The sequence below is a fragment of the Oncorhynchus mykiss genome, chromosome 26, assembly GCF_057628025.1.
Source record: "Oncorhynchus mykiss isolate SJ-2025 chromosome 26, ASM5762802v1, whole genome shotgun sequence".
NCBI classification, from domain to species: Eukaryota; Metazoa; Chordata; class Actinopteri; order Salmoniformes; family Salmonidae; genus Oncorhynchus; species Oncorhynchus mykiss.
In genome coordinates, this window is record NC_143047.1 from 31,457,501 (window position 1) to 31,470,776 (window position 13,276).

The window sequence follows — 13,276 nt, forward strand, 5'->3', positions numbered from 1 at the left end:
ACCCCTGAACCAGCCCTACTCCCAACTGAAGAAGGAGGTGAGCAGCATTGTGTTGAATGACATGTCAGTTGGCATAATTGCAGGTACTGCAATACATTGAGGACGGGAATGTGATTCTCCAGTCAGGAAAAATCTCCCTTGACACAAAGCCAGCCAATATCAGAGCCTTAAAGGAAGAGGCTCTTAGAGATGGATGGGAGTCTCTCCTGTCTGAGGCAACACTGGTTTCTCCCCAAATGGATGTTGCACCTCAATTTAGCAAGGAACACAGCCGCCAGAGGAAATGGAAGAGATTCCAAATCAAGTCAAATCAAATGTATTTGTCAAATAAACATGGTTAGCAGATGTTAATGCGAGTGTAGTGAAATGCTTGTGCTTCTAGTTCCGACAATGCAGTAATAACCAACGAGTAATCTAACCTAACAATTCCAAAACTACTACCTTATACACACACACAAGTGTAAAGGGATAAAGAATATGTACATAAAGATATATGAATGAGTGATGGTACAGAACGGCATAGGCAAGATGCAGTAGATGGTATCGAGTACAGTATATACTTATGAGATGAGTAATGTAGGGTATGTAAACAAAGTGGCATAGTTTAAAGTGGCTAGTGATACATGTATTACATAAAGATGCAGTAGATGATATAGAGTACAGTATATACATAAACATGTGAGATGAATAATGTAGGGTATGTAAACATTATATTAGGTAGCATTGTTTAAAGTGGCTAGTGATATATTTTACATCAATTCCCATGAATTCCCATTATTAAAGTGACTGGAGTTGAGTCAGTGTGTTGGCAGCAGCCACTCAATGTTAGTGGTGGCTGTTTAACAGTCTGATGGCCTTGAGATAGAAGCTGTTTTTCAGTCTCTCGGTCCCTGCTTTAATGCACCTGTACTGACCTGGCCTTCTGGATGATAGCAGGGTGAACAGGCAGTGGCTCGGGTGGTTGTTGTCCTTGATGATCTTTATGGCCTTCCTGTGACATCGGGTGGTGTAGGTGTCCTGGAGGGCAGGTAGTTTGCCCCCGGTGATGCGTTGTGCGGACCTCACTACCCTCGGGAGAGCCTTACGGTTGTGGGCGGAGCAGTTGCCATACCAGGCGGTGATACAGCCCGACAGGATGCTCTCGATTGTGCATCTGTAGAAGTTTGTGAGTGCTTTTGGTGACAAGCCAAATTTCTTCAGCCTCCTGAGGTTGAAGAGGCGCTGCTGCGCCTTCTTCACGACGCTGTCTGTGTGGGTGGACCAATTCAGTTTGTCTGTGATGTGTACGCCGAGGAACTTAAAACTCTCCACTACTGTCCCATCGATGTGGATAGGGGGGTGCTCCCTCTGCTGTTTCCTGAAGTCCACAATCATGATGAGACCTCTCAAGAGGAGACAGCTCAGGACAGTGCAGCAAAGGTGTTTCGGAACAGTGTTTTTTACTGCTATAGACAACATCATAAGTGACTTGGACACTAGGTTTCACACCACTGCAAAAATTGTAGAATAATGTTTTAATGTTCCTAAAGTTGGTCAGATTAGTGAGGATCAAGTCCCTTCTGTGTGCCAACCACTGATCACGACGTATTCCAGAGATCTGACACCTGAGTTTCAACATGACACCTGAACACTGTATATGCTGCCACTTGTTCCCTCTTGGTCTCCTGACACCTGAACACTGTATATGCTGCCACTTCCCCCCCCTAACTTGTCCCCTCTTTGTCTCCTGACACCTGAACACTGTATATGCTGCCACTTCCCCCCTAACTTGTCTCCTCTTTGTCTCCTGACACCTGAACACTGTATATGCTGCCACTTCCCCCCCCTAACTTGTCCCCTCTTTGTCTCCTGACACCTGAACACTGTATATGCTGCCACTTCCCCCCTAACTTGTCTCCTCTTTGTCTCCTGACACCTGAACACTGTATATGCTGCCACTTGTTCCCTCTTGGTCTCCTGACACCTGAACACTGTATATGCTGCCACTTCCCCCCTAACTTGTCCCCTCTTTGTCTCCTGACACCTGAACACTGTATATGCTGACACTTCCCCCCCCTAACTTGTCCCCTCTTTGTCTCCTGACACCTGAACACTGTATATGCTGCCACTTCCCCCCCCTAACTTGTCCCCTCTTTGTCTCCTGACACCTGAACACTGTATATGCTGCCACTTGTTCCCTCTTGGTCTCCTGACACCTGAACACTGTATATGCTGCCACTTCCCCCCCCCCTAACTTGTCCCCTCTTTGTCTCCTGACACCTGAACACTGTATATGCTGCCACTTCCCCCCCCTAACTTGTCCCCTCTTTGTCTCCTGACACCTGAACACTGTATATGCTGCCACTTGTCCCCTCTTTGTCTCCTGACACCTGAACACTGTATATGCTGCCACTTCCCCCCCCTAACTTGTCCCCTCTTTGTCTCCTGACACCTGAACACTGTATATGCTGCCACTTCCCCCCCCTAACTTGTCCCCTCTTTGTCTCCTGACACCTGAACACTGTATATGCTGCCACTCCCCCCCCCCCCTAACTTGTCCCCTCTTTGTCTCCTGACACCTGAACACTGTATATGCTGCCACTTGTTCCCTCTTGGTCTCCTGACACCTGAACACTGTATATGCTGCCACTTCCCCCCCCTAACTTGTCCCCTCTTTGTCTCCTGACACCTGAACACTGTATATGCTGCCACTTGTTCCCTCTTGGTCTCCTGACACCTGAACACTGTATATGCTGCCACTTCCCCCCCCCCTAACTTGTCCCCTCTTTGTCTCCTGACACCTGAACACTGTATATGCTGCCACTTGTTCCCTCTTGGTCTCCTGACACCTGAACACTGTATATGCTGCCACTTCCCCCCCTAACTTGTCCCCTCTTTGTCTCCTGACACCTGAACACTGTATATGCTGCCACTTCCCCCCTAACTTGTCCCCTCTTTGTCTCCTGACACCTGAACACTGTATATGCTGCCACTTCCCCCCCTAACTTGTTCCTCTTTGTCTCCTGACACCTGAACACTGTATATGCTGCCACTTGTTCCCTCTTGGTCTCCTGACACCTGAACACTGTATATGCTGCCACTTCCCCCCCCTAACTTGTTCCCTCTTTGTCTCCTGACACCTGAACACTGTATATGCTGCCACTTCCCCCCCCTAACTTGTTCCCTCTTGGTCTCCTGACACCTGAACACTGTATATGCTGCCACTTCCCCCCCTAACTTGTTCCCTCTTTGTCTCCTGACACCTGAACACTGTATATGCTGCCACTTCCCCCCCTAACTTGTTCCCTCTTGGTCTCCTGACACCTGAACACTGTATATGCTGCCACTTCCCCCCCTAACTTGTTCCCTCTTTGTCTCCTGAATGCAATTTGTAAAATGCAGCAGAAAAAGCATTTTTGGAGAAGTGTGCATTGCTTTATGTATATTTTGCACACTGCCTGTGACTGTTGCTGGTGGTGAGAGAGCTTTCAGTAAGCTAAAACTGATTTAAACAACTATTTGAGGTCCACTATGTCCCAGGACAGGCTTTGCAGTCTTGCCATGCTGTCCATTGAAAGTCAGTTAGCTAGACTTGATCAGTGACTTTGCCAGCAAGAAGGCTGGGCGCTAGGCTCTTGGTGAGTAAGGCTGAGTAAGGGCCAGTGATAACTGTTAAATGGTATGGCTGTGGATATTGGATCACTACATCACTACACTACATGATGTTCACAGGCTGAGAACAAGACTGAGAACAGACAGAGAACAAGATGAATCTCAAAGTAATGGCTGGATTACCATCAAATGTGTTGTGCACAATCAAGACCCCAAGTGGAAGAAACCTATTGATTTGGTGACCCCTTGACCTTTCCTGTAGCACCAACATCAGGCCTTTTCATTTCCATTTCCACTTTTCCAGCTGCTTATTTCCTAGTTGGTCTGTATACTTAGTTCACAAATCTGCTGCTGATTTGATTATTTAGTTTGTTATATCATTCTATAGATGATCATGTTCTTTTATTTTAATTGAAGAGGTTAATGTATATTAAAGTTATATTTATTTTAAGTTATTCATTCATGTTAAGAGAATTTTCCATTCAAGAATATTACCATTAAAATGACATTTAGACTGTAAAAAATGACCTTTAATACATTTCTTATAGAGGGGATCAGTCCTGCATCAAATAGTGAATTCCACTGTATGCAGAATGTTGTATGCATGTCTGCACAGTGTTATATTTTCACAGTTCACTGTCAGTAAATATCGGACAGTAAATATTGGACTACAAGAGAGTTGCAAGCCTGCAAAGGTAGAGTTATTTGAGGCTTTGAATGGGTCGATTGGGTTCTGGAGGTGTGTGGTTACAGCAAATGTGCAGGGTTGGTGTGGCCTGTGGTGGTGGGGCCCAATGTGATATTCTTTCATGGGGCCCAAAATCCCTGGCGGCGCCCCTGCACACACACACACACACACACACACACACACACACACACACAGACACAGCACAGACACAAACACACACACACACACAGGCACACACACATGCACAGACACAGACACAAACACATGTTGTTTTGCACACAGCTGGCACACTGTATTTATGCTGAGAACAACATGTAAAAACACACTCTTAAGCATGCTAATAAAACGTGCATGGATTATGTGAGACTGTACTTTACTGTAGTTAATGAACCACTTAATGAACCTGGCACAGGAGAAGACGGGAGGGCTGAGTACAGGGGGTATAGAGTTCAAAGTTAACTAATCTCATCGGCTTTTTCTCACCATATTCTGACTGTAAAACTCTGAGATAATCATAGTTTGGGAATGTGTAGGACCTGATAGGTTTTAATGAAATGTAACATAACAGAAGTTAGATAGAGATACACTATATGTACAAAATTATGTGGACACCCCTTCAAATTAGTGCATTTAGCTATTTCAGCCACACCCGTTGCTGACAGGTGTATAAAATCAAGCACACCGCATGCAATCTCCATAGACAAACATTGGCAGTAGAACGGCCTTACTGAAGAGATCAGTGGCTTTCAGCATGGCACCGTCAGGATGTCACCTTTCCAACAAGTCAGTTTGTCAAATTTCTGGTCTGCTAGAGCTGCCCCGGTCAACCGAACGGGACCATCTAGTGCTAAAAATGGTCTGTCCTGGGTTTCCATGGCCGAGCAGCCGCACACAAGCCTAAGATCACCATGCGCAATGGGTTTGGCGGATGCCAGGAGAACGCTACCTGCCCAATACATAGTGCCAACTGTAAAGTTTGGTTAAGTAGGAATAGTGGTCTGGGGCTGTTTTTTAGGGTTTGGGCTATGCCCCTTCGATCCAGTGAAATAAAATCTTAACGCAACAGCACACAATGACATTCTAGATTCTGTGTTTCCAACCTTGTGGCAACAGTTTGGGGAAGGCCCTTTCCTGTTTTAGCACGGCAATGCCCCCGTGCACAAAGTGAGGGCCATACAGAAAGGGTTTGTTGAGATCGGTTCCGGAAGAACTTGACTGGCCTGCACAGAGCCCTGACCTCAACCCCATCGAACACCTTTGGGATGAATTGGAATGCCGACTGCGAGCCAGGCCTAATCGCCCAACAGTGCCCGACTTCACTAATGCTCTTATGGCTGAATGGAAGCAAGTCACCGCAGCAATGTTCCAACATCTAGTGGAAAGCCTCCCCAAAAGAGCGGCGACTGTTATAGCAGCAAAGGGGGGACCAGCACCATATTAATGCACATGATTTTGGAATGAGATGTTTGACGAGCAGGTGTCCACATACTTTTCGTCATGTAGTGTAGTTTGTCATAAGAAGGTGACAGTAGTTGTATTCCTTGACTGTCTGTGGTGTAACTCCTTCCAAACCCACCTACCAAGAGGTGCTGACTGATGTGGAGGAGAGGAGCCACAAAAGGCAACAGGAATACAACACGTAAAATACACACACACACAGAAATACAACACAAGCAAGGCATATAGATAGCTTCCCCAATAATATTACATGACCATTACAGTATAACATGTCTGACAGCTCTCCTCTACTCCCTATCCATCCCTGTAGGTTCTGCCAGCAGACGAAACAGGAGATAGCTGACATCCACAGAGATCGACGGATCCATAACATGAAACTCAACAGGTAGGAAACTAACACATTGTCCTCACTGATGTTTTAGTCACTTTGACAAATATGGATTTAGAACTGAACTGCCGCTTGAACCTTTCCTGTGTTTCCTTTTCTTGTGTGTCCAGGATGAAGAAAGAGATTTTCAGTGACCGCATGGAGGTGAAGATCGCCAGCGAGGGAATCATGAATAAATGGGTAGCTGAACTCTCCACTGTATAGTTATATAATATCTGTACTCTAACCAACTTTTGTCACATAAATTAAACTACAAGGATTTGGAGAACACAAACAGTACAGACTCTACCTGATACAGAGCCTTTTGTCTGTCTGTGTGTGTTCAGAACCACCCCCCGTACCGCCAGCGTCTGCAGAAGGGAGAGGGGAAAGAGAGGAAAGAGGAGTCAGAGGAGGTGAAGAATACAAACCAACCTTCTGTTTCTCCAGAGAACCGAAAGACAGCTGGACAATGACACTGCAACTTTCAGCACAGTGTCTCTCTCTCCCTCTCTCTCTCTCTTTCTCTTTATGCCACTCAGATCTACAGAACATGATGTCAGTGTTTTGTGCTACATTAATATATATTTGACATTTGTTTTCATTGAAATTCACCCAGATGATTTAAATGCCAATCTTCACACTTCACCATTCACCAGTCACACTGTGATTATTTCCCTTCAGTCTGTTCTCCCTTTCTCAGACGCTGACTTGAAACAGTGTGTGTGTGTGTGTGTCGGGCCAGAGCAGGGCTAGTGTGTTTTACAAGTCATGAAGGCTCAGAAACATCACAGAAACATATTACCTCTCAGAGACTCACAGCACACCAGAGGAGAGGGTGTGTGTGTGTGTGTGTGTGTGTGTGTGTGTGTGTGTGTGTGTGTGTGTGTGTGTGTGTGTGGTGTGTGTGTGTGTGTGTGTGTGTGTGTGTGTGTGTGTGTGTGTGTGTGTGTGTGTGTGTGGTGTGTGGTGTGTGTGGTGTGTGTGTGTGTGTGTGTGTGTGTGTGTGTGGTGTGTGTGTGGTGTGTGTGGTGTGTGTGTGTGTGTGTGGTGTGTGTGTGGTGTGTGTGTGTGTGTGTGTGTGGTGTGTGTGTGGTGTGTGTGTGTGCCAGAAGAAGAAAACAAATCTACAGTAAAATGAATGATACATACAGCAAAACATTTTTTTTATAAAACAACACAATGCTAGAGCTTGGGACTATAAGGTTCTATCTGCAAAAAGATGATTCTGAGAACTGGCTTTAAAGTTCCCAACCCTCATTGGTTTGAATAATGTCAGCAATTTTGATATTGTATTATTTTGAACTTAACAACATGAAATGGGGGTATTTAATGTTCTATACAGGTAGAGAACATTGAACAGAACAAGGCTATGTTAATAACTACATTCGGACTAAAATGCAGATAGAATCTTCTAGTCTCAACAATGACTTGTGAAAATTATTTTTTGAGAATTTGAGTTCTTTCCACGTTCATCTCTTTCCTGGTTCTGAGAAACTATGACATTCTCCCCTGGTTCTGACAAGCTATGACATTCTCCTCTGGTTCTGACAAGATGTGACATTCTCCTCTGGTTCTGAGAAGCTGTGACATTCTCTGGTTCTGAGAAGCTGTGACATTCTCCTCTGGTTCTGAGAAGCAGTGACATTCTCCTCTGGTTCTGAGAAGCTGTGACATTCACCTCTGGTTCTGAGAAGCTGTGACATTCTCTGGTTCTGAGAAGCTATGACATTCTCCTCTGGTTCTGAGAAGCTATGACATTCTCCTCTGGTTCTGAGAAGCTGTGACATTCTCTGGTTCTGACAAGCTATGACATTCTCCTCTGGTTCTGAGAAGCTATGGCATTCTCCTCTGGTTCTGAGAAGCTGTGACATTCTCTGGTTCTGAGAAGCTGTGACATTCTCCTCTGGTTCTGAGAAGCAGTGACATTCTCCTCTGGTTCTGAGAAGCTGTGACATTCTCCTCTGGTTCTGAGAAGCTGTGACATTCTCTGGTTCTGAGAAGCTGTGACATTCTCCTCTGGTTCTGAGAAGCTGTGATAGTCTCCTCTGGTTCTGAGAAGCTGTGACATTCTCCTCTGGTTCTGAGAAGCTGTGACATTCTCCTCTGGTTCTGAGAAGCTGTGACAGTCTCCTCTAGTTCTGAGAAGCTGTGACATTCTCCTCTGGTTCTGAGAAGCAGTGACATTCTCCTCTGGTTCTGAGAAGCTGTGACAGTCTCCTCTAGTTCTGAGAAGCTGTGACATTCTCCTCTGGTTCTGAGAAACTGTGACATTCTCCTCTGGTTCTGAGAAGCTGTGACATTCTCTGGTTCTGAGAAGCTGTGACATTCTCCTCTGGTTCTCACCATGTGATGTGTTGACTTCCCCGTGAGATATCAATAACTGTGCTTTGTCAGAAGTTTATACTCCCCTGTGTTTCTGTTTCAGGATCCCTAGAAAACACACACGCACACGCACACACACACACACACACACATACACACACACACCTCAGAAGTCCTTTGACCGACAAACAATTATCAAAACTATGGAGCAAAACAAGAAGTTTACATCATCTGCTTTCAACTTCGCAGCCCAAACCACCCACACACGCACATGCACACACAGCCCAAACCACACTGGTATTTAAATGTTGATTTGAGTAATCTCTAACATCCTCCTGTTGATAAACATAGTTATGATTGATGAGCAATATTCTGGCTGCCTGATGGACTGGTTTGGCTATGTTTGGCTATGTTTGTGTGTGTGTGTGTGTGTGTGTGTGTGTGTGTGTGTGTGTGTGTGTGTGTGTGTGTGTGTGTGTGTGTGTGTGTGTGTGTGTGTGTGTGTGTGTGTGTGTGTGTGTGTGTATGTGTGTGTGTGTGTGTGTGTGTGTGTATGTTCTTCCCTACTGGAGAGAGGGTGATAGCGTGTAAAACTGCACTGGATCCCCCCCCCCCCCCCCCCACCCTCTCCCCTCCCCTTTGCCCTCCTTCCTCCCTCACCTGGTCTCAGAGTGTGGGTGTCTGTTTGGATTAGAGGTTAGACCCTCTAAGTGTTTCATTAAAACAGTTCTCAGAACTGAAACGTCCAGCCTACCTGAGAGAGGGGAAGATCTGTCAGAGAGTAGAGGTGTGCGTGTGAGACAGAGAGAGAGAGAGAGAGAGAGGGAGGACAGATCTGAGTTTAGAAAGGATTCTGTGGAGTTAGAGGCACGCGAGGAGCCTGTCTGCAGGCCAGATGAAATAACTTTAGTAATCGATTGCGTCCCTCACCTGTTTCATAAGGCAAGGTGTGTGATTGTGTGTTTTATACAAGACTAGGTGTGTCACTGTCATCAGAACAACAAAAGTGTCGAACCACATGGATAAACAACATGAAACGTGCTGTATAGAATTAGTTACATGAGCACAACAACTCAACAACACAGTCATGGCAGTAACAACATCTATACTCATACAACAACTCAACAACACAGTCATGGCAGTAACAACATCTATACTCATACAACAACTCAACAACACAGTCATGGCAGTAACAACATCTATACTCATACAACAACTCAACAACACAGTCATGGCAGTAACAACATCTATACTCATACAACAACTCAACAACACAGTCATGGCAGTAACAACATCTATACTCATACAACAACTCAACAACACAGTCATGGCAGTAACAACATCTATACTCATACAACAACTCAACAACACAGTCATGGCAGTAACAACATCTATACTCATACAACAACTCAACAACACAGTCATGGCAGTAACAACATATATACTCATACAACAACTCAACAACACAGTCATGGCAGTAACAACATCTATACTCATACAACAACTCAACAACACAGTCATGGCAGTAACAACATCTATACTCATACAACAACTCAACAACACAGTCATGGCAGTAACAACATCTATACTCATACAACAACTCAACAACACAGTCATGGCAGTAACAACATCTATACTCATACAACAACTCAACAACACAGTCATGGCAGTAACAACATATATACTCATACAACAACTCAACAACACAGTCATGGCAGTAACAACATCTATACTCATACAACAACTCAACAACACAGTCATGGCAGTAACAACATCTATACTCATACAACAACTCAACAACACAGTCATGGCAGTAACAACATATATACTCATACAACAACTCAACAACACAGTCATGGCAGTAACAACATCTATACTCATACAACAACTCAACAACACAGTCATGGCAGTAACAACATCTATACTCATACAACAACTCAACAACACAGTCATGGCAGTAACAACATCTATACTCATACAACAACTCAACAACACAGTCATGGCAGTAACAACATCTATACTCATACAACAACTCAACAACACAGTCATGGCAGTAACAACATATATACTCATACAACAACTCAACAACACAGTCATGGCAGTAACAACATCTATACTCATACAACAACTCAACAACACAGTCATGGCAGTAACAACATCTATACTCATACAACAACTCAACAACACAGTCATGGCAGTAACAACATCTATACTCATACAACAACTCAACAACACAGTCATGGCAGTAACAACATCTATACTCATACAACAACTCAACAACACAGTCATGGCAGTAACAACATCTATACTCATACAACAACTCAACAACACAGTCATGGCAGTAACAACATCTATACTCATACAACAACTCAACAACACAGTCATGGCAGTAACAACATCTATACTCATACAACAACTCAACAACACAGTCATGGCAGTAACAACATCTATACTCATACAACAACTCAACAACACAGTCATGGCAGTAACAACATCTATACTCATACAACAACTCAACAACACAGTCATGGCAGTAACAACATCTATACTCATACAACAACTCAACAACACAGTCATGGCAGTAACAACATCTATACTCATACAACAACTCAACAACACAGTCATGGCAGTAACAACATCTATACTCATACAACTCAACAACATTGAGATTCAGCAAATAAAGATTACGTCTCAGTTTCCATGAATTACAAATAAATAGTAAAAAATGATGTTTATTGCAAAAAGAGCTCTCAAATATGAAAGTGATTTTAATTTCAGCCATTGAACTATTAATTAGAATGTTAGAGCGGGTCGCAGGCAGTCGGCCCTCTATAATTATCAGTATGGGCCCCAATGGGTCCTGGTCTACAGTAGTGCACTATGTAGGGGAATAGGGGGCCATTTGGAACACAGTTTTCTCAGCATGCTTTTCCCATTACGGCCCCAGCAGACATTCTCACCACCAGAAGATGCCAGCTGGAGAGATGAAAACACTGTAAACAGATATGAGCAAATGGAGGAATAGCATGCTTCTCCCAACTCCTCCCCACAGTGTGTGTGTGTGTGTGTGTTCATGACGTGTCATTTTGTAAGGGGCCATTGCTCAATGTGCTTCCTCTCAGTCCATATCTGGAGTTGCGTGAGAGGTTTCCATATCTCACACAGTCTTGTAAATCACAGGCGAACAGTAGTAACTCAGGGAACCAACCCCAAACACGCCTGGATACAATTACCACTGACTGGCTGAGCCAAGGCTGGGCTGAGACTGAGACCACCCCCCACACACACACACACACACACACACACACACGCCGCGCCACGCGCGCACACACACACACACACACACAAAAGGGAGGATCGGACACATCCCTGCACAGAACTGCAGGACATTATACACACAAAACATACCCACACAGGAACACAGGCATATAGACATGGGTTCATTTATACCTCTCATAGTCTATACATACACTTTCTATGTTTTTGTTGGCCAATATAAAGGTTTAGCACAGAAATTCGTTATTTTATTTACAATTGAAAGAACGTTTTATAACCTTTTATATTGTTTCAATATTCAAATTAAATCTCCAACTCTCCCGTAGTAATGAACATGTGCGGCAGGTAGCCTAGTGGTTAGAGCGTTGGACTAGTAACTGAAAGGTTGCAGGATCGAATCCCTGACCTGACAAGGTAAAAATCTGTTGTTCTTCCCCTGAACAAGACAGTTAACCCACGTTTCCTAGGCTGTCATTGTAAATAAGAATTTGTTCCTAACTGACTTGCCTAGTTAAATAAAGGTAAAAAATATATAAATGTGAAGAGTTGGGATAAGACAGAGGCAGGCAGATTTTCTCAGTCAGTTGAAATCATGAAACAGCTGGCATCATTTTTATGGATATATACAAAGAATTGTCAATTGAAAAAAGGTCAAACGAAACAAAGTGCAGCTAGTTCGAAAATATGTCAATCAATATTTGAATATATTGGTAACTGACTTTGTCTCGGGCCTAACAACACCCGTGCCAATAAGTCCTCCAAACACCGGCTTCTCGGGCATTATCACTTAATTATGTTGTTGTATTGTGTTGTTGTATTTTTGTAATGTGTTGTTGTGATGTTGTATTGGTGTATTGTGTTGTTGTGATGTTGTATTGTGTTGTTGTGATGTTGTATTGTTGTATTGTGTTGTTGTGTGTTGTGTTGTTGTATTGTTGTATTGTGTTGTTGTGATGTTGTATTGTTGTATTGTGTTGTTGTACTGTGTTGTGTTGTTGTATTGTTGTATTGTGTTGTTGTGATGTTGTATTGTTGTATTGTGTTGTTGTACTGTGTTGTGTTGTTGTATTGTGTTGTATTGTTGTATTGTGTTGTTGTATTGTATTGTATTGTGTTGTTGTATTGTGTTTTTGTGGTGTTGCGTTGTATTGTTCTGAGTTGTGCAGTTGTGTTGTGCTTTGTTGTGTTGAGTTTTGTTGCGCTGTTCGTGCCACAAGGCCCAAGGCTGTCAGCATGTTATTATAAACATTCTTTAGTTGTGTGGTGGGATCTGTTCAGGAGAATACAGAGACAGAGAGACAGAGAGATATTCAATATCACCTCGTCATTTCTGTTTTGTTTTGCTGTTAAAGATAGAGGAGTCTAAACCACTCTCCATCTGGCACTGTGTCTCATAATGAAGTCGAACATGGAGAAGTGTGACAGGAGATATTATGAAGCTGAAATCAGATTATGTTGCAGCTCAGCAGGGACAAGGGGAGGTGAAAAGGTGGATAGATGGAGTGATGGATGGACAGACAGACACAAGGCCAGCTAGGTCTCTGTGTTCTGGTGTCTAGCTCCAAGGTTTC

General features: G+C 43.8%; 1 protein-coding gene across 1 annotated transcript in view; it reads left to right on the forward strand.

Annotated features, from left to right (window-relative positions):
* LOC118965045 (protein FAM227B-like) overlaps positions 1-6,752 on the forward strand; it is a 105,230-nt gene extending 98,478 nt beyond the window's left edge. Inside the window, exons 12-15 of the mRNA XM_090222687.1 lie at positions 5,841-5,918; positions 6,048-6,122; positions 6,236-6,305; positions 6,452-6,752. Coding sequence (XP_090078813.1) covers positions 5,841-5,918; positions 6,048-6,122; positions 6,236-6,305; positions 6,452-6,580 — 352 coding nt within the window. The 3' untranslated portion in view covers positions 6,581-6,752. The remainder of the gene's footprint in view (positions 1-5,840; positions 5,919-6,047; positions 6,123-6,235; positions 6,306-6,451) is intronic.
* The last annotated feature ends 6,524 nt before the right edge of the window (positions 6,753-13,276 follow it).